This window comes from Octopus sinensis, linkage group LG27 (genome assembly GCF_006345805.1).
Source record: "Octopus sinensis linkage group LG27, ASM634580v1, whole genome shotgun sequence".
Classification (NCBI taxonomy): domain Eukaryota; kingdom Metazoa; phylum Mollusca; class Cephalopoda; order Octopoda; family Octopodidae; genus Octopus; species Octopus sinensis.
In genome coordinates, this window is record NC_043023.1 from 10,905,340 (window position 1) to 10,927,655 (window position 22,316).

The window sequence follows — 22,316 nt, forward strand, 5'->3', positions numbered from 1 at the left end:
CCATCCATATAAAAAGATGGGCCACAGCAAATATTCTGCTCAATACCACAGATTTGCTTTGGAAACATGAGTGTCTCATTCAACATCCTTAAGCAACCCCTATTCAGGGACCTTTTGAATGAAATGGGCTACTCGACCTGAAGAAAATTCTAACTGGGCCCCACCTGCAAGGTCATGCATTGTTTATCTTGATATGAGATCACCATGTCGCGCACATATGGTTGTGATGCATGTGCCTGGTGTAACTTTATCAGACGGGTAGTCATGATGGGTATACTCGGCTTCATATATTTGTACCCCATGCGTTGTTCTCTCACTCAGTAATAATAATAATAATAATAATAATAATAATAACCCTTTCTACTATAGGCACAAGGCCTGAAATTTGGGGGAAGGGGTTATGTTGATTACATCAACCCCTGTACTCAACTAGTACTTAATTTATTGACCCCGAAAGGATGAAAGGCAGGCAAAGTCGACCTTGGCGGAATTTGAACTCAGAATGTAGTGATAGGCGAAATACCGCTAAGCTATTTCTTTACTACGCACAAGGGGCTAAACACAGAGGGAACAAACAAGGACAGACAAAGGGATTAAGTTGATTCCAGTTTTAGACGCAGCAAATGATTTTAGCTCAAAAGAGAGCATAGGATTGGTTAAATTTCGAAAAATTAAACTACGTTAAACAAACAAATTACAATTTTCTCAAGAAAGCCAAGAGAAAAAAATGTTTTATTTTGACACATTCTACAAGTATACGAAGTTTAAAAGTGTTTAGTTAACTAGAAATTGTGTTGAAATCTGGCCTTCAAAAGGAAAAGATCCAATAATTTTTGTTGAACCAAGTAAATAACACAAAAACACAAAGTAAAGATCGACTAGTCATGACTAGCTAGCACGCGCACTGGGACCACTGTTTGCTAGTAGTACCCTTTATGCCCTTATTTTTATAAGCATGGATGTACTCCCTTCTTATTTATTTATGGTTTCAACCTGAAATAGTATCTTCTTCCACTCGTCTTTCACTGTATTTATTTCCGGTACTTTCTCCGGGGAATGCCGAGAATTAAAAATTTTTGTTCCCGACCGTTTTTTGTTTTTACTCATCCAGCTTAATATTAGTATTAGGGGTGATAGACTATTAAGGAAGTTTTTTATTTTTATTTTTAAAATATTCTTACCCATTATTGGCATTCTTTCGATATAATAATAATAATAATAATAATGAAATTATTGTATACAGTGCTCAGGTGCACCACAACTTGTCAGAAAGTGCATATAAAGCATATGCAGTAATGTACAAATGTCTGGAAAGCGAACAGTGTATGAGTCAGATACATGCTTGCGTGTGTATGGAGGGGAGAAAATCGGGTGTAGTGTTGGCGAATCTCAGGAAGCATGGAAGTTTTGAAGGATGCTGTGCTCCGACAGTTAACAACTGATGCCGGCAGTTTGTTCCATGCTTCAGCAACTCTCAGCGTGAAAAAACGTTTCCTAAAGTCATGGGAGCTGTGCTGTTTTCTGACTTTGTAAACATGTCCACAGGTGGAGTTTGAAAAGTATCCAGAGTTATTGTTTGTACGATGGTTGATAATTTTATGGGTATCTGTCAAGTCAGCTGCCAGACATCGGAGTTTCAATATGTCTATGCCCATAACTCGATGAAATCAAAACGTTTCACTTCGGGTATTTCCCTGGAAGCAAGTGACAGTTCGATTCTGTTTCCTGCTTGGAAATTTGCGGATTTTACATACACAAACGAAACAGGTTAAGAAGAAATATGCAAGGCTATATATATATGCACATGCATATGTGTGTGTGTATATATACTCTTTTACTTGTTTCAGTCATTTGACTGCGGCCATGCTGGAGCACCGCCTTTAGTCGAGCAAATCGATCCCAGGACTTATTCTTTGTAAGCCCACTACTTATTCTATCGGTCTCTTTTGCCGAACCGCTAAGTGACGGGGACGTAAACACACCAGCATCGGTTGTCAAGCAATGCTAGGGGGACAAACACAGACACACACACACACCACACACACACATATATATATATATATATATATATATATATATATATATATATATATACGACAGGCTTCTTTCAGTTTCCGTCTACCAAATCCACTCACAAGGCATTGGTCGGCCCAGGGGCCATAGCAGAAGACACTTGCCCAAGATGCCACGCAGTGGGACTGAACCCGGAACTATGTGGTTGGTTAGCAAGCTACTTACCACACAGCCACTCCTCCTCCTCCTCATCATCATCGTTTAGCGTCCGCTTTCCATGCTGGCATGGGTTGGATGGTGAAACTGGGGTCTGGGAAGCCAGAAGGCTGCGCCAGGCCCAGTCTGATCTGGCAATGTTTCTACGGCTGGATGCCCTTCCTAACGCCAACCACTCCATGAGTGTAGTGGGTGCTTTTTACGTGCCAGGCGAGGCTGGCAAACGGCCACGATCAGATGGTGCTTTTTACGTGCCACATATATATATGTGTATATACACACACACACTCATACATATACAACAGACTTCTTTCAGTTTTGGTCTACCAAATCCACTCTCATTGTGGTTGTTCTGTGTCTAATGTAGACAACACTTACCCAAGGTGCCATGCAGTGAGACTGAACCTGAAACCACTTGACCAGAAAGGGAACTTCTTAACCACATAACCATTTCTGTGTCTATATTATTGTTCTAGAAAAGTAATAAAACGTCCACTGTTGCGTCTCTGCTGTTTTAAGTATCTTCTATATCTTACCATTTTCTTTCTCTTTTATTTCAGAATATCAGATGACATTGGCATAAGGATCATTTCTCCATCAGGCCCTTTATCGATACTAGGGTCATAATTATGGATGATTCTTTTATGACTTCATTGCTTTCAGGCTTAGCTTAGGGTATTTTTGCGTCCAACATCACAAAATGCGTCTGTTTAAGTATCTTCTATATCTAACCATTTTCTTTCTCTTTTATTTCAGAATATCAGATGACATTGGCATAAGGATCATTTCTCCATCAGGCCCTTTATCGATACTAGGGTCATAATTATGGATGATTCTTTTATGACTTCATTGCTTTCAGGCTTAGCTTAAGGTATTTTTGCGTCCAACATCACAAAATGCGTCTGTTTAAGTATCTTCTATATCTAACCATTTTCTTTCTCTTTTATTTCAGAATATCAGATGACATTGGCATAAGGATCATTTCTCCATCAGGCCCTTTATCGATACTAGGGTCATAATTATGGATGATTCTTTTATGACTTCATTGCTTTCAGGCTTAGCTTAGGGTATTTTTGCGTCCAACATCACAAAATGCGTCTGTTTAAGTATCTTCTATATCTAACCATTTTCTTTCTCTTTTATTTCAGAATATCAGATGACATTGGCATAAGGATCATTTCTCCATCAGGCCCTTCATCGATATTGAATTGTCTTTTAAAAGACTAAAGGAACCTTTTATACAGAACAGATGATATAATACTGTTTCCATAAATCTGTGGTGAATTCCCTCTCTCTCTCTCTTTCGGAGAGGCACTGAGCACCTACACACACGGCAGTAACTTCCGCCTACCAAATTCAATCGCAAAGCTTCGGTCGACTCGGGGCTATAGCGGAAGACACCCACCCAAAGTGCCATGCGGTGGGACTGAACCTGAAACCATGTAGCTAGGAAGCAAGCTCCCTAACCACACAGCCATATATATATATACACACACACACCACACACACACACATATATATATATATATATATATATATATATATATATTATATATATACGACAGGCTTCTTTCAGTTTCCGTCTACCAAATCCACTCACAAGGCATTGGTCGGCCCAGGGGCCATAGCAGAAGACACTTGCCCAAGATGCCACGCAGTGGGACTGAACCCGGAACTATGTGGTTGGTTAGCAAGCTACTTACCACACAGCCACTCCTCTCCTCCTCATCATCATCGTTTAGCGTCCGCTTTCCATGCTGGCATGGGTTGGATGGTGAAACTGGGGTCTGGGAAGCCAGAAGGCTGCGCCAGGCCCAGTCTGATCTGGCAATGTTTCTACGGCTGGATGCCCTTCCTAACGCCAACCACTCCATGAGTGTAGTGGTGCTTTTTACGTGCCAGGCGAGGCTGGCAAACGGCCACGATCAGATGGTGCTTTTTACGTGCCACATATATATATGTGTATATACACACACACACTCATACATATACAACAGACTTCTTTCAGTTTTGGTCTACCAAATCCACTCTCATTGTGGTTGTTCTGTGTCTAATGTAGACAACACTTACCCAAGGTGCCATGCAGTGAGACTGAACCTGAAACCACTTGACCAGAAAGGGAACTTCTTAACCACATAACCATTTCTGTGTCTATATTATTGTTCTAGAAAAGTAATAAAACGTCCACTGTTGCGTCTCTGCTGTTTTAAGTATCTTCTATATCTTACCATTTTCTTTCTCTTTTATTTCAGAATATCAGATGACATTGGCATAAGGATCATTTCTCCATCAGGCCCTTTATCGATACTAGGGTCATAATTATGGATGATTCTTTTATGACTTCATTGCTTTCAGGCTTAGCTTAGGGTATTTTTGCGTCCAACATCACAAAATGCGTCTGTTTAAGTATCTTCTATATCTAACCATTTTCTTTCTCTTTTATTTCAGAATATCAGATGACATTGGCATAAGGATCATTTCTCCATCAGGCCCTTTATCGATACTAGGGTCATAATTATGGATGATTCTTTTATGACTTCATTGCTTTCAGGCTTAGCTTAGGGTATTTTTGCGTCCAACATCACAAAATGCGTCTGTTTAAGTATCTTCTATATCTAACCATTTTCTTTCTCTTTTATTTCAGAATATCAGATGACATTGGCATAAGGATCATTTCTCCATCAGGCCCTTTATCGATACTAGGGTCATAATTATGGATGATTCTTTTATGACTTCATTGCTTCAGGCTTAGCTTAGGGTTATTTTTGCGTCCAACATCACAAAATGCGTCTGTTTAAGTATCTTCTATATCTAACCATTTTCTTTCTCTTTTATTTCAGAATATCAGATGACATTGGCATAAGGATCATTTCTCCATCAGGCCCTTCATCGATATTGAATTGTCTTTTAAAAGACTAAAGGAACCTTTTATACAGAACAGATGATATAATACTGTTTCCATAAATCTGTGGTGAATTCCCTCTCTCTCTCTCTTTCGGAGAGGCACTGAGCACCTACACACACGGCAGTAACTTCCGCCTACCAAATTCAATCGCAAAGCTTCGGTCGACTCGGGGCTATAGCGGAAGACACCCACCCAAAGTGCCATGCGGTGGGACTGAACCTGAAACCATGTAGCTAGGAAGCAAGCTCCCTAACCACACAGCCATATATATATATACACACACACACACACATACACACAGTGGGACTGAACCCGAAACCTATTCCTTTACTACCCACAAGGGGCTAAACACAGAGAGGACAAACAAGGACAGACAAACTGATTAAGTCGATTATATCGACCCCAATGCATAACTGGTACTTAATTTATCGACCTCGAAAGGATGAAAGGCAAAGTCGACCTCGGTGGGATTTGAACTCAGAACGTAACGGCAGACGAAATACGGCTACGCTTTCATCCGGCGTGCTAACGATTCTGCCAGCTCACCACCCGAAACCATGTAGCTAGGAAGCAAGCTCCCTAACTACACAGCCATGCCCATTGTGGAAAATTTCATATGAACTGGGGTGAACAGCTGTATTTCTCTACTTTACTCTCTGGATTGTGTGCAAGATGGATTTGTGCATCAAATAAATTCAAGGAAGTTTACAAAGGAGTTTTGCAGTTTTTCAGATATCAGTGACGATCGCTGTTGATGGAATATATAACGGAGGGAAATATTTGTAATTGATATACTATCAGAGCAACACGAGAAAGCTATGTGTATACTGAGATGAGAGAAGAAAGACTGCGGAAAATTAATTAATTTTCACTACACCTGATTTTCTCCCCTCCATACACACGCAAGACTGTATCTGACTCATACATTGTTCGCTTTCCAGACATTTGTACATTACTGCATATACTTTATACGCACTTTTGACAAGTTGTGTTGAACCTGAGCACTGTATACAATAATTTAATTATTATTATTATACACACACACATATATACATCTGCAATCATATATGCTTTATAAGCACTTTTGACAAGTTCTGTTGCACCTGAGCACTGTATACAATAATTTTATTATTATTATTATACACACACACACACATATATACATCTGCATTCACATATGCTTTATACGCACTTTTGACAAGTTGTGTTGCACCTGAGCACTGTATACAATAATTTCATTATTATCATTATACACACACCACATATATACATCTGCAATCATATATGCTTTATACGCACTTTTGACAAGTTCTGTTGCACCTGAGCACTGTATACAATAATTTTATTATTATTATTATACACACACACACACATATATACATCTGCATTCACATATGCTTTATACGCACTTTTGACAAGTTCTGTTGCACCTGAGTTCTGTATACAATAATTTCATTATTATCATTATACACACACACACATATATACATCTGCAATCATATATGCTTTATACGCACTTTTGACAAGTTCTGTTGCACCTGAGCACTGTTTGCAATAATTTAATTATTATTATTATACACAGACACACACACATATATATACATCTGCAATCATATATGCTTTATACGCACTTTTGACAAGTTCTGTTGCACCTGAGCACTGTTTGCAATAATTTAATTATTATTATTATACACAGACACACACACACATATATACATCTGCAATCATATATGCTTTATACGCACTTTTGACAAGTTGTGTTGCACCTGAGTACTGTATACAATAATTTAATTATTATCATTATACACACACACACACACACATATATACATCTGCAATCATATATGCTTTATACGCACTTTTGACAAGTTGTGTTGCACCTGAGTACTGTATACAATAATTTAATTATTATCATTATACACACACACACACATATATACATCTGCATCATATATGCTTTATACGAACTTTTGACAAGTTGTGTTGCACCTGAGTACTGTATACAATAATTTAATTATTATCATTATACACACACACACCACACATACACACAGTGGGACTGAACCCGAAACCTATTCCTTTACTACCCACAAGGGGCTAAACACAGAGAGGACAAACAAGGACAGACAAACTGATTAAGTCGATTATATCGACCCCAATGCATAACTGGTACTTAATTTATCGACCTCGAAAGGATGAAAGGCAAAGTCGACCTCGGTGGGATTTGAACTCAGAACGTAACGGCAGACGAAATACGGCTACGCTTTCATCCGGCGTGCTAACGATTCTGCCAGCTCACCACCCGAAACCATGTAGCTAGGAAGCAAGCTCCCTAACTACACAGCCATGCCCATTGTGGAAAATTTCATATGAACTGGGGTGAACAGCTGTATTTCTCTACTTTACTCTCTGGATTGTGTGCAAGATGGATTTGTGCATCAAATAAATTCAAGGAAGTTTACAAAGGAGTTTTGCAGTTTTTCAGATATCAGTGACGATCGCTGTTGATGGAATATATAACGGAGGGAAATATTTGTAATTGATATACTATCAGAGCAAACACGAGAAAGCTATGTGTATACTGAGATGAGAGAAGAAAGACTGCGGAAAATTAATTAATTTTCACTACACCTGATTTTCTCCCCTCCATACACACGCAAGACTGTATCTGACTCATACATTGTTCGCTTTCCAGACATTTGTACATTACTGCATATACTTTATACGCACTTTTGACAAGTTGTGTTGAACCTGAGCACTGTATACAATAATTTAATTATTATTATTATACACACACACATATACATCTGCAATCATATATGCTTATAAGCACTTTTGACAAGTTCTGTTGCACCTGAGCACTGTATACAATAATTTTATTATTATTATTATACACACACACACATATATACATCTGCATTCACATATGCTTTATACGCACTTTTGACAAGTTGTGTTGCACCTGAGCACTGTATACAATAATTTCATTATTATCATTATACACACACACACATATATACATCTGCAATCATATATGCTTTATACGCACTTTTGACAAGTTCTGTTGCACCTGAGCACTGTATACAATAATTTTATTATTATTATTATACACACACACACACACATATATACATCTGCATTCACATATGCTTTATACGCACTTTTGACAAGTTCTGTTGCACCTGAGTTCTGTATACAATAATTTCATTATTATCATTATACACACACACACATATATACATCTGCAATCATATATGCTTTATACGCACTTTTGACAAGTTCTGTTGCACCTGAGCACTGTTTGCAATAATTTAATTATTATTATTATACACAGACACACACACATATATATACATCTGCAATCATATATGCTTATACGCACTTTTGACAAGTTCTGTTGCACCTGAGCACTGTTTGCAATAATTTAATTATTATTATTATACACAGACACACCACACATATATACATCTGCAATCATATATGCTTTATACGCACTTTTGACAAGTTGTGTTGCACCTGAGTACTGTATACAATAATTAATTATTATCATTATACACACACACACACACACATATATACATCTGCAATCATATATGCTTTATACGCACTTTTGACAAGTTGTGTTGCACCTGAGTACTGTATACAATAATTTAATTATTATCATTATACACACACACACACATATATACATCTGCAATCATATATGCTTTATACGAACTTTTGACAAGTTGTGTTGCACCTGAGTACTGTATACAATAATTTAATTATTATCATTATACACACACACACACACACATATATACATCTGCAATCATATATGCTTTATACGCACTTTTGACAAGTTGTGTTGCACCTGAGTACTGTATACAATAATTTTATTATTATTATTATATATACACACACACACACACACATATATATATACATCTGCATTCATATATGCTTTATACGCACTTTTGACAAGTTGTGTTGCACCTGAGCACTGTATACAATAATTTCATTATTATCATTATATATACACACACACACACACACATATATATACATCTGCATTCATATATGCTTTATACGCACTTTTGACAAGTTGTGGTGCACCTGAGCACTGTATACAATAATTTCATTATTATTAAAAAGGGTTAATTTCAGATGAAGAGATGCTGAAGGTGATAGAAAAATCACCATATGTCTGTGACATTTGTAATAAGTCTTTCGCTCACAAAGGGAAACTAATTACTCATAAGCGTATTCATACAGGTGAGAAGCCATATCGCTGTGATATCTGTGGTAAATCATTCTCTCGGAGTAATATACTGGCCACACACAAACAGATTCATACTGGAGAGAAGCCATTTCGTTGTGATATTTGTGATAAATCGTTCTCTCAAAATGTTAATCTTAGTACTCACAAACGAATTCATACAGGTGAGAAACCATATCAGTGTGATATTTGCGGGGAATCATTTGCACGGAGTGATATATTGATCACTCACAAACAGATCCATACAGGTGAAAAGCCATATCGCTGTGATATCTGTGGTAAATTATTCTCTCGGGGTGATATACTGACCACACACAAACGTACCCATACAGGTGAGAAGCCATATCACTGTGATATCTGTGATAAATCATTCTCTCAAAGTGCTAATCTCAATACTCACAAACGAATTCATACAGGTGAGAAGCCATACCAGTGTGATATTTGTGGCGAATCATTTTCCCAGAACCATCACTTGAGATATCACAAATATATTCATACAGGAGAAAAACTAAATCACTGTGACATCTGTGGTAAATCTTTTTCTCTAAAGCATCATTTAACTAAACACAAGCTTTGTCATACTGGGGAGAGACCCTATCGCTGTGATATCTGTGGTAAATCATTCACTGATAATGGTGTTTTAACTAAGCACAAACGCATTCATACAGGGGAGAAACCATATCACTGTGATATCTGTGGCGATTCATTCTCTCAGATAGTTTTTTAATTAGACACAGACGTATACACACTGGAGGCAAACCATTTCATTGTGATATTTGTGGCAAATCATTCTCTGAAATTGCTTACTTAACAAAACACAAACGTGTTCACACAGGGGAGAAGCCATACCAATGCAATGTCTGCAGTAAATCGTTCTTTCAAAGTAATCACTTGATTGCTCACAAACGTATTCATACGGGAGAGAAACCATATCACTGTGATATCTGTGGCAAATCATTCTCGGACAACGGTGGCTTAAGTAGGCACCAGCGAGTTCATACAGGAGAGCGACCATATTATTGCAATATCTGTGGTAAATCATTCTCTCAGAGTTGTAACTTAACTACCCACAAGACTATTCATACAGGAGAGTAATCATATCACTGTGATATCTCTGCTAAATCATTCTCTGAAACTGGCTCTTAACCAAATATAAGTATGTTCATACAGAAGCCGTATGATTGAGATCATGCAATCATACAGAAGAGAGGCCATATCATTGTGATATCTGTGGTAAATCATTCTCTTGAAGATCTCATTTGATAACCCTTAAATGCAATCATGCAGGGGAGAAGCAATATCATTGTGATATCTGTGGTAAATCATTCTCATGAAGTTCTCATTTGATAACCCTTAACCACAATCATGCAGGGGAGAGGCCATGTCATTGTGATATCCGTGGTAAATCATTCTCATGAAGATCTCATTTGATAACCCTTAAATGCAATCATGCAGGGGAGAGGCCATATCATTGTGATATCTGTGGTAAATCATTCTCATGAAGTTCTCATTTGATAACCCTTAACCACAATCATGCAAGGGAGAGGCCATATCATTGTGATATCTGTGGTAAATCATTCTCTTGAAGTCATCATTTGATAACCCTTAAATGCAATCATACAGAAGAGAGGCCATATCATTGTGATATCTGTGGTAAATCATTCTCATGAAGCCATATTGTGATATCTGGCAAATCATTCTCTCAAAATGGTGATTTAACTACTCACAAATGTATTCAAACAGAGAAACTATAACGGTGCAATATATCTGTAGTAAATCATTCTCACAATGTGAAAACTTAAGCAAACACAAATATTTACATACAAGAATGGAATTGTATCACTGCTATGTCTGTAGTAAATCATAATCTGAATAAATGTTACTTAACAAAGCATATATGTTTACAATAACTGTGACAATCGCTGGATTCCGTTTCTGGTAAACACAAGTGAGCTTCTGTGTTTTTTGTTGAGAAAATTGTTTCCATTTTCTTTACTTTCACTTTAGTATTACTGGTAATTTGATGAACCCCTTCGTTACTCTTTTACTTGTTTCAGTCATTTGACTGCGGCCATGCTGGAGCACCGCCTTTAGTCGAATCAAATCGACCCCAGGACTTATTCTTTGCAAGCCCAAAACTTATTCTATCGGTTTCTTTTGCCGAACGGCTAAGTCACAGGGACCTAAACACACCAGCATCGGTTGTCAAACGATGTTGGGGGGGGACAAACACAGATACACAAACCCCTAATAACACTTGTTTTTTTTGGAATTTTCAGAAAATTTTTACAAATTAGTTCTACACACAGGAATTCATAAGATTATGCAAAAAGAATAAATAAATAAAAGACTGTGATTTAGTTGTTATTTTTTGTGTTTCTTGTGACCACCTGATACGGTCCTCGTTTCTTTGAGATCCTGATATGTATTGATGTTTTTCAATATTTTCTTTGGTGTTAGTATTGTAAGCAAATGGGTTTTGTGCCTACATCCAAAATTCAAGATTCATCATAGAATGGGAAGTCTATTGCCATCAGAAAATGAGGATTCCCAAAATTTGCAAGTATATTTCATCAGGGGACAAAGAAATCAGATGTAACTTTAACCAAGGGGTTAGATGAGATACAACCATGAATCTACAAAAGATGTAGCATGTCAACAATGCATGCATTTTCCAATTGAAAAGATGCTGATTTACTCTTTTACTTGTTTCAGTCATTTGACTGTGGCCATGCTGGAGCACCACCTTTAGTCGAGCAAATCGACCCCGGGACTTATTCTTTGTAAGCCAAGTACTTATTCTATCAGTCTCTTTTGCTGAACCGCTAAGTTTACTCTTTTACTTGTTTCAGTCGACTGTAGCCATGCTGGAGCACCACCTTGAGTCGAGCAAATCGACCCCAGGACTTATTCTATCGGTCTCTTTTGCCGAACTGCTAAGTTATGGGGACATAAACACACCAGTATCAGTTGTCAAGTGATGTTGGGGGACAAACATATATATATATATATATGCAACGGACTTTTTTCAGTTTCCGTCTACCAAATCCACTGACAAGGCGCCACGCAGTGGGACTGAACCCGGAACCATGTGGTTGGTAAGCAAGCTACTTACCACACAGCCACTCCTACGCCTATAATATATATGACAGGCTTCTTTCAGTTTCCGTCTACCAAATCTACTCACAAGACTTTGGTCAGCCCGAGGCTATAGTAGAAGACACTTGCCCAAGGTGCCATGCAGAGGGACTGAACCTGGAACCATGTGGTTGGTAACCAAGCTACTTACCACACAGCCACTCCTATGCCTATTTGTTGATTTCAAGTTTTATTTGACTGAATCTAAATGCAAAAAAAATGTTATGGAGATAAATATTTAGGAATATTGATACACTCTCGTATGCGGTGTGCACTTGGTCCAACCTTTACAAAAATACGAGATTACTCCAAGGGAAATGAGAAATATCCATAAAAATTACTAATTAAGCTGATAAGAAAAAATTTTAAAAAAAACACAACAAAAACAATTTGATTTTAAAAATTCATTTTTATATTGAGGTGAAAACCAAAAATTTTAGGCCTCACAGATCATATGATAAAAGGTGGAGAGAACGCAAGTTTCAAAGAAGGAAAATGTGCAACAATTAGGTCTTACATAAATCTGGATGCAATAAGACGATGCCTTTAGTTATAGGGCATGATTACCAATGGAATCCCTCATCATTTAATGTCCGTAGCTGTTAGGAAGGGCATCCAGCTGTAGAAATCATGCCAAAACAGGCAATTGGAGCCTGAGTAGCCCTTCAGCTGGCCAGTTCCTGTTAAGCTGTCCAACCCATGCCAGGACGGAAAACAGACAAACGATGATGATGTGAATGAATAAGCATTATATTTGATGAAATATTCTGATTAAGGAAGCACTCTGTCGGTTACGACGATGAGGGTTCCGGTTGATCCGAATCAACGGAACAGCATGCTCATGAAATTAACGTGTAAGTGGCTGAGCACTCCACAGACACGTGTACCATTAACATAGTTCTCGGGGATATTCAGCGTGACAAGGCCGGCCCTTTGAAATACAGGTACAACAGAAACAGGAAGTAAGAGTGAGAGAAAGTTGTGGTGAAAGAGTACAGCAGGGATCACCACCATCCCCTGCCGGAGCCTCGTAGAGCTTTTAGGTGTTTTCGCTCAAACACTCACAATGCCCGGTCTGGGAATCGAAACCGCGAGTCCGCTGCCCTAACCACTGGGCCATTGCGCCTCCACACTATTCTGATTGCTAAAGGGCCAAACCTAGAACACTTGTAAACACCTGTGTCTTGGTTACATATGGTTACTTTCCGACAAGTGTTGCTCATGAGGCCAAATGGCTAAACAGATCAGAATACTAAAAGCTTGAACAACCAAAAGCTGACAATACCAAATTTTCAAATATTGCAGAGAAAAAAAATACAGAGAATAGTGGTTTTAAAATATTTATTTACAATTTTTGAAGAGATTTTGATTGAGTTGACTCCATTATCATCGTTTAGTGTCCGGTTTCCATTCTGGCATGGGTTGAACGGTTCAACTGGGGTCTGGGAAGCCAGAAGGCTGCACCAGGCCCAGTCTGATCTGGCAATATTTCAGACTTGGCCTGGTGCAACCTTCTGGCTTCCCAGACCCCAGTTGAACTGTCCAACCCATGCCAGCATTATATTTTCTGAAAAAGTCTTGTTTTTTTTTCTAAGTTCACCCTTCTGCCATAAGTGGAGAAGTCCAAGTTGTACCGAACTAAATGATTCTGCAGAAAAGATTACTTGAACTTTTATGCCTGCATCACGATACCCATAATTTTCAAAGCACTCATATTTGCAGATGGGCAATTGTTGAGCTCAAAAATTATATTTTTTTAATACATTGTCCATTAAAATGTTTGCTTATTGCTCAGCCCCTGAAATTAAATGGTTTTATTTTTTTTCCTGTCTCCTAACACTACCAATAATAATAATGTTCCTCTCACTATACATCAGTATTAAAAAAAGCCTCACACATAAAGATCATCATAGCTTTCTCGTGAAAGAACAATTTTCCTTGAGATCTCGCACTTTGATATTGGGAATGATAGTGTATATCTTTCCTATTCTGTTGGTAATAATCCACCGTGATATTTAAAGGAACGTCGTTAACACAAAGACCGCAGAATTAATGAAAGAAAGGAAATAAAGATAGCAAATGTTTGTGTAATGTTACGCAATCTAAGAGTGAAGGCAAAGGGAGACAATCAGGGACACAAGCCAAGTATATTTTAGCCAATCAAAATTCGATCTTTTGATGAATTTGTTTATAATGGTGACGGATTTCCACCTTGTGACAACGAGGAGTCAGTATTCGGTCAACTGAACTGGCTGTATATTCCAAAGACATGTACTGTTAATATAATTCTCAGGTAGGCGTAGCTTTATAGTTAAATAGTTTATTTCCAAACCATGAGGTGCTTGTGTTCATTTCTCGTGCTTGGAGCCAAGTGCTACCAAAGCATTGTACTACTATATGGCCTACTATAGCCCAAGTCCTACCAAAGCATTGTACTACTATATGGCCTACTATAGCCCAAGTCCTACCAAAGCATTGTACTACTATATGGCCTACTATAGCCCAAGTCCTACCAAAGCATTGCACTACTATATGGCCTACCATAGCCCAAGTCCTACCAAAGCATTGTACTACTATATGGCCTACCATAGCCCAAGTCCTACCAAAGCATTGTACTACTATATGGCCTACCATAGCCCAAGTCCTATCAAAGCATTGTACTACTATATGGCCTACTATAGCCCAAGTCCTACCAAAGCATTGTACTACTATATGGCCTACTATAGCCCAAGTCCTACCAAAGCATTGTACTACTATATGGCCTACTATAACCCAAGTCCTACCAAAGCATTGTACTACTATATGGCCTACTATAGCCCAAGTCCTACCAAAGCATTGTACTACTATATGGCCTACCATAGCCCAAGTCCTACCAAAGCATTGTACTACTATATGGCCTACCATAGCCCAAGTCCTACAAAAGCATTGTACTACTATATGGCCTACCATAGCCCAAGTCCTACCAAAGCATTGTACTACTATATGGCCTACCATAGCCCAAGTCCTACCAAAGCATTGTACTACTATATGGCCTACCATAGCCCAAGTCCTATCAAAGCATTGTACTACTATATGGCCTACTATAGCCCAAGTCCTACCAAAGCATTGTACTACTATATGGCCTACTATAGCCCAAGTCCTACCAAAGCATTGTACTACTATATGGCCTACCATAGCCCAAGTCCTACCAAAGCATTGTACTACTATATGGCCTACCATAGCCCAAGTCCTATCAAAGCATTGTACTACTATATGGCCTACTATAGCCCAAGTCCTACCAAAGCATTGTACTACTATATGGCCTACTATAGCCCAAGTCCTACCAAAGCATTGTACTACTATATGGCCTACTATAGCCCAAGTCCTACCAAAGCATTGTACTACTATATGGCCTACTATAGCCCAAGTCCTACCAAAGCATTGTACTACTATATGGCCTACTATAGCCCAAGTCCTACCAAAGTATTGTGAGTGGATTTTGTAGACAAAAACTGAAAGACGTCTGTTATACATAAATGTGATTGTGCTTCCTTCTCCTGATATAAAGTGATGTATGCAGGTGAGTGTCACTACCATGAAAATGAGGTCTGACTAAGGAGAAATATTACTATAGTTAAAAACAGGTAAGACCAGGTGATATGAAAGGTATCCAGCTGTGGATTTGCCATATCAAATACCATCCACTGAATGGGAACATGGAAATATGAACATAAAAGCAATGATGATTGTATGTGAGGTAGTATGAAAAAGTAGCATGCCAACAGATGGCAGCACACAGTGACCTTCATGAGGCAGAGTGCCAAGTAACTGTTTACTTTGCAAGGTGTGAAAATTGTGATCATGTGATGGAAGCACTCCGTCGGTTACAACGACGAGGGTTCCGGTTGATCCGAATCAACGGAACAGCCTGCTCGTGAAATTAACGTGTAAGTGGCTGAGCACTCCACAGACACGTGTACCCTTAACGTAGTTCTCGGGGATATTCAGCGTGACACAGAGAGTGACAAGGCCGGCCCTTTGAAATACAGGTACAACAGAAACAGGAAGTAAGAGTGAGAGAAAGTTGTGGTGAAAGAGTACAGCAGGGATCACCACCATCGCTGCCGGAGCTTCGTAGAGCTTTTAGGTGTTTTCGCTCAACAAACACTCACAACGCCCGGTCTGGGAATGTGATCATGTACAAGAAGTTGGAACAAAGAACCAACGTGAAATTTGGGGTTAAACTTGGGAAGCCTGCTCTGCAGACATTGAGCATGCTTTGGCAAGCTTACGGCATCAAGGCAATGTGGGTCATATGCCATGTTTTGAGTACCATAGGCGCATGACAGAGCCACAGCTCACTTTTTACAACACCCACAGAAAAGTGCATTGAGAGTTCATCCCCCAGGCCAGACCATCACTCGAGTTTTACTGTGATGTTTTGAAGCGTTTGAGGGAAGAAATTCAGCAAAAGTGACCAGATCTATGGAACATAAAGAACCGGTTTCTTCATGACAACGCATCCTGTCACCAAGCTCTCCTCACTTGTAAGTTTCTGGTCAAAAACAACATGGTATTGTTTCCGCACCCACCCTATTCACCAGATCTAGCAGTTGCTAGCTTTTATCTGCTCCCCAAGATCAAAATGCAGCTCAAAGGTCGCCGTTTTAACACCATTGTTGAGATCTAGGTCTTCAACTCGCTTAACCCTTTAGTGTTTGCATTATTCTGCCAAAATTAATGCTTCTTCATCTACATTGTTTTGAATTAATCATGCATTATCTTGTAGCTATGAGATAACTGTTAATTTTTAAAACAATATTGTAGGGTTGGTGTGAGAGACCAGATATGGCTAGTTTGAACATAAAAAAGGCAGAATATTTTTGGCCGGATATGGCCGGTTTAAATGCTAAAGGGTTAAGGAAAATGACTTCCAGGCTGAATTCTAAATGTAGCAAGAATTCTGGGACCAGAGTATTGCTGTGCAAGTTGACTATTTCAAAGGAGACAATGTTAAAATTTAGGTAAAGAAAGTATCATTAAACATAACTAGTCCAAGAACCTCTCGATACCTATTTCTTTACTACCCACAAGGGGCTCAACACAGAGGGGACAAACAAGGACAGACAAAGGGATTAAGTCGATCTCAGCGGAATTTGAACCCAGAACGTAACGGCAGACGAAACACCTATTTCTTTACTACCCACAAGGGGCTAAACACAGAGGGGACAAACAAAGGGATTAAGTCGATTACACCAACCCCAGTGCGTAACTGGTACTTAATTTATTGACCCCGAAAGGATGAAAGGCAAGGTTGACCTCGGCGGAATTTGAACCCAGAACGTAACAGCAGATGAAATATGGCTACGCATTTCGCCCAGCTTGCTAATGTTTCTGCCAGCTCTCGACACCACCAAATGTACATTTTTTTTTTTGTACATGTGAAGGTGCATGGCTCAGTGGTTAGGACATGTGACAGTGAGTGCAATTCCCAGACCAGCCTGTGTGTCGTGTCCTTGAGCAAGACACTTTATTTCTCGTTTCTCCACTTCACTCGGCTGTTGAAACGAGTTGTGACATCACTGATGCCAAACTGTATCGGGCCCCTTTGCCCTTCTCTTGGATTAATAACAGTGGCATGGAGAATGGAGGCTGGTATGCATGGGTGACTGCTGATCTCCCATAAGCAACCCTGCCTGGACTTTTCTCTCAGAAGTGCAATCCCATGGTCATTTATGACTGAAAAGGGTCATCACCCTTTGCTCTATGTACGTATAATGCATACAGGTGCATGTGTATACATGTACAATGGACATGTCTGAGAGCATTTTATGAAACCTCAGTAGCTAACACCCTTTTACTTGTTTCAGTCATTTGACTGTGGCCATGCCGGAGCACCACCTTTTAAAAAGGTGTTAAATCATACCTCCGACGGGACAAGAACCCACAATCTCTGGCTTAGGAGGCCGGTGCCTTATCCATTGGGCTTCAGATTATCTGATAACATTCACATCAGATACATCATCAATATTTATCAAGCTTCAAAAATGAAAGGAAAACGTTTATATACAACAGACACAAACTAGGAGCCATGCTGGAGCACCACCTTTTAAAAAGGTGTTAAATCATACCTCCGACGGGACACGAACCCGTAATCTCTGGCTTAGGAGGCCGGTGCCTTATCCATTGGGCTTCAGATTATCTGATAACATTCACATCAGATACATCATCAATATTTATCAAGCTTCAAAAATGAAAGGAAAACGTTTATATACAACAGACACAAACTAGGAGCCATGCTGGAGCACCACCTTTTAAAAAGGTGTTAAATCATACCCCCGACAGGACGAGAACCCGCAATCCCTGGCTTAGGAGGCCGGTGCCTTATCCATTGGGCTTCAGATTATCTGATAACATTCACATCAGATACATCATCAATATTTATCAAGCTTCAAAAATGAAAGGAAAACGTTTATATACAACAGATACAAACTAGGAGATATAAATCTGTGGTAGAATTACTGTAAGATAATTCTTCTGGACTGAGACTAATGGCAGCATTTCTGTTAATCAATCTATAGAATGTCTGCAAAATGCATTTTGTATGCAGATTAAATGTGCATTACAAATTACAGAGTAGTTCCTTATTTCTTTATTGCCCATAAGGAGTTAAACATGGAGGGGACAAACAAGGACAGACAAATGGATTAAGTTGATTATGTTGACCCCGAAAGGATGAAAGACAAAGCCGACCTCGGTGGAATTTGAACTCAGAATACAGCGGCGGATGAAATACTACAAAGCATTTTGCCCGGCTTGCTAACGTTTCTGCCAGCTTGCCACCTTTGATGAAAGGACGAAAGGCAAAGCCAACCTCGGTGGAATTTGAACTCAGAATACAGCGGCGGATGAAATACTACAAAGCATTTTGCCCGGCTTGCTAACGTTTCTGCCAGCTTGCCACCTTTGATGAAAGGAGGAAAGGCAAAGCCAACCTCGGTGGAATTTGAACTCAGAATACAGCGGCGGATGAAATACTACAAAGCATTTTGCCCGGCTTGCTAACGTTTCTGCCAGCTTGCCACCTTTGATGAAAGGAGGAAAGGCAAAGCCAACCTCGGTGGAATTTGAACTCAGAATACAGCGGCGGATGAAATACTACAAAGCATTTTGCCCGGCTTGCTAACGTTTCTGCCAGCTTGCCACCTTTGATGAAAGGACGAAGGGCAAAGTCGACCTCGGTGGAATTTGAACTCAGAACGTTTCTGCCAGCTCACCGCCTTACAAATTACAGAGTAGTTTCTAATGGCTGTCCATGTTTAAAAAGATCACAAGACTGCAGCTGACAAGAATTAAACATAATCATCATCATCTTTTAATGTCCATATTCCATGCTGTCATGGGTTGGATGGTTTGACCAGACTTAGCGAGCTGCACCGGGTTCCAGTCTGATTTGGCTTGCTTTCTATCACTGGATGCCCCCCCCCCTGATCCCAACCACTTTACAGCGGCAACATTGGAAATATAAATATTTAAGAATCAACTATGAAGAAACGATAAGCGTCTGTATACTGTGGTGAGAGAAGAATAATTATGGAATTTGAACTGAGAGAAGTTTCAATAAAAGGATATTTCCTCAAAAATATACCCTCATTAGACACTATTGTATTCATAATGGGATAAAATAGATCACTGTGATGCCTGTCGATCTGTGGTAAATCACTCTCAACATGAATGCATAACTGATAAAATAAATGCACTCAATCAAAGAGAAGCCAGATCACTGTCAAAATTATGGCACATCATTCTTACAGATCGGTACCATAACATCTCACAAACGTATACATAGAGAAGAAGTAGAAATACGTTTTGCAGAGAGATCTGTGGCACTTCATTTTCTGAGACCAGTACCCTAAAAACACACAAACGTATTCGTACAATGAAAGAATCCATTTCGCTGTGATATCAGTTGTAAAATAATTCTCGCAAAAAGGTAACTTAATTACTCACCAACATGTGGAGGGTAATTATTACTGGTGCTTCGAAAACGAAATTTTAAAAAAATTACATTTTAATTGCAAAGGCTAGCAACAGGCAAAGTTTCCATTGGACAACGTATATTCGAAGATATTTAACAGAACCATTATCCTCATGCGAACGTAGCGAATTTACTCTCTTTACTTGTTTCAGTCAAGTGAATGTGGCCATGCTGGAGCACTGCCTTTAGTCGAGCAAATCGACCCCAGGACTTATTATTTGTAAGCCCAGTACTTATTCTATCGGACTCTTTTGCCGAACCGCTAAGTTACGGGGACGTAAACATACCAGCATCGGTTGTCAAGCAACATTGGGGGGACAAACACAGACACACATACATATATATATACATACATTATATATATACACACATACACATATGACGGTCTTCTTTCAGTTTCTGTTTACCAAATCCACTCACAAGGCTTTGGTCGGCCCGAGGCTATAGTAGAAGACACTTGCCCAAGGCGCCACGCAGTGCAACTGAACCCAGAACCATGTGGTTCGTAAGCAAGCTACTTACCACACAGCCACTCCTACACCTATGTTTGTGGAAAGCCACAGACAAAAAATACAAAAGATATTTAGCTTTGTACAACTTGTGCCTTTCCACTTATGGCAAGACACTGAATTTCAAAAGGTGACTTTGTTAGAAAATAAACTTATTCATCACTCAAATAAAGTCCCTCTTAAAAATTGTAAAGAAATGTTTTAAAACTGTTTTTCTTAATTTCTCAAAGATTATTTCAAAACCTGTATTTTTTTACATTTCAGCATCTCATGGTTGAGCAAATAATGAACACTTATTTGAAATCAGCCTCGCCCTTTAACCATTTATCATTCAGATTATTGTCAAGTGTAATGTTTGTTTGTTTTTTGTTTTTTCCAGTTTCAGCTCTTGAGCTGTGGCCATGCTGGGGCACCGCCATTGTGGTGAAAGAGTACAGCAGGGATCACCACCCCCTGCCGGAGCCTCGTAGAGCTTTTTTAGGTGTTTTCGCTCAATAAACACACACAACGCCCGGTCTGAGAATCGAAACCGCGATCCTGCGACCGCGAGTCCGCTGCCCTAACCACTGGGCCATTGCGCCTCTACTTATTTATTCACATCGCTTTTAATTATTCAAGCATTATCTGGTAGCTTTAAGATTTCACTGACATGATTGTACAAACAAAGACAGACAAAGGGACTAAATCGATTACATCGACCCCAGTACTTAACTGGTACATATTTAATCGACCCCGAAAGGATGAAAGGCAAAGTCGACCTCGGTGGAATTTGAACTCGTAACAGAGCGGTAACGAAATACTGCTAAGCATTGCGCCTGGCGTGCCAACGTTTCTGCACAACTGGTAAAATAAATGCACTCAAATCAAAGAGAAGCCAGATCACTGTCAAAATTATGGCACATCATTCTTACAGATCGGTACCATAACATCTCACAAACGTATACATAGAGAAGAAGTAGAAATACGTTTTGCAGAGAGATCTGTGGCACTTCATTTTCTGAAACCAGTACCTTGAAAACACATAAATGTATTCGTACAATGAAAGAATCCATATCGTTGTGATATCAGTTGTAAAATAATTCTCGCAAAAAGCTAACTGTAGCCTTCCAGCTTCACAGACCCCAGTTGAACCGTCCAACCCATGCTAGCATGGAAAACGGACGCTAAATGATGATGATAGATCACAGGGGGCTAAACATAGAGGGGACAAACAAAGGGACTAAATCGATTACATCGACCCCAGTACGTAACTGGTACTTA

At 39.3% G+C, this 22,316-nt stretch overlaps 2 protein-coding genes and 1 long non-coding RNA gene across 4 annotated transcripts; 1 reads left to right on the forward strand and 2 right to left on the reverse strand.

Annotated features, from left to right (window-relative positions):
* Nucleotides 1–5,687: 5,687 nt before the first annotated feature.
* On the forward strand, nt 5,688–10,258 carry LOC115224999 (zinc finger protein 431-like). The gene is made up of 3 exons (XM_036514278.1): nt 5,688–6,002; nt 7,741–7,753; nt 9,265–10,258. The coding sequence occupies exon 3, from the start codon at nt 9,289–9,291 to the stop codon at nt 10,117–10,119; it is 831 nt and encodes a 276-aa protein (XP_036370171.1). The 5' UTR covers nt 5,688–6,002; nt 7,741–7,753; nt 9,265–9,288; the 3' UTR covers nt 10,120–10,258.
* Nucleotides 10,259–14,111: 3,853 nt separating this feature from the next.
* LOC118768196 lies at nt 14,112–17,659 on the reverse strand. Of its 2 annotated transcripts, XM_036514243.1 has the most exons (3): nt 16,755–17,659; nt 14,983–16,143; nt 14,112–14,926 (listed from the first exon to the last, which is right to left on the reverse strand). In XM_036514243.1, exons 2-3 carry the CDS (start codon nt 16,104–16,106, stop codon nt 14,905–14,907), a joined length of 1,146 nt encoding a protein of 381 aa, XP_036370136.1. In that variant the 5' UTR covers nt 16,107–16,143; nt 16,755–17,659; the 3' UTR covers nt 14,112–14,904. The 2 variants fall into 2 exon arrangements, with proteins under 2 accessions (XP_036370136.1, XP_036370134.1); XM_036514241.1 differs by having other exon boundaries at nt 14,112–16,143; nt 16,755–17,652.
* Nucleotides 17,660–18,216: 557 nt separating this feature from the next.
* LOC118768227 lies at nt 18,217–19,154 on the reverse strand. The gene is made up of 2 exons (XR_005004054.1): nt 18,999–19,154; nt 18,217–18,796 (listed from the first exon to the last, which is right to left on the reverse strand). It is a non-coding gene; the product is annotated as an uncharacterized LOC118768227 (long non-coding RNA).
* Nucleotides 19,155–22,316: the final 3,162 nt, after the last annotated feature.

Bases quoted from the DNA above. Each gene is read 5' to 3' on its own strand.
- LOC115224999 (XM_036514278.1), top strand. From the start codon at position 9,289: ATGCTGAAGGTGATAGAAAAATCACCATATGTCTGTGACATTTGTAAT.
- LOC118768196 (XM_036514241.1), bottom strand. From the start codon at position 16,106: ATGGTAGTGACACTCACCTGCATACATCACTTTATATCAGGAGAAGGA.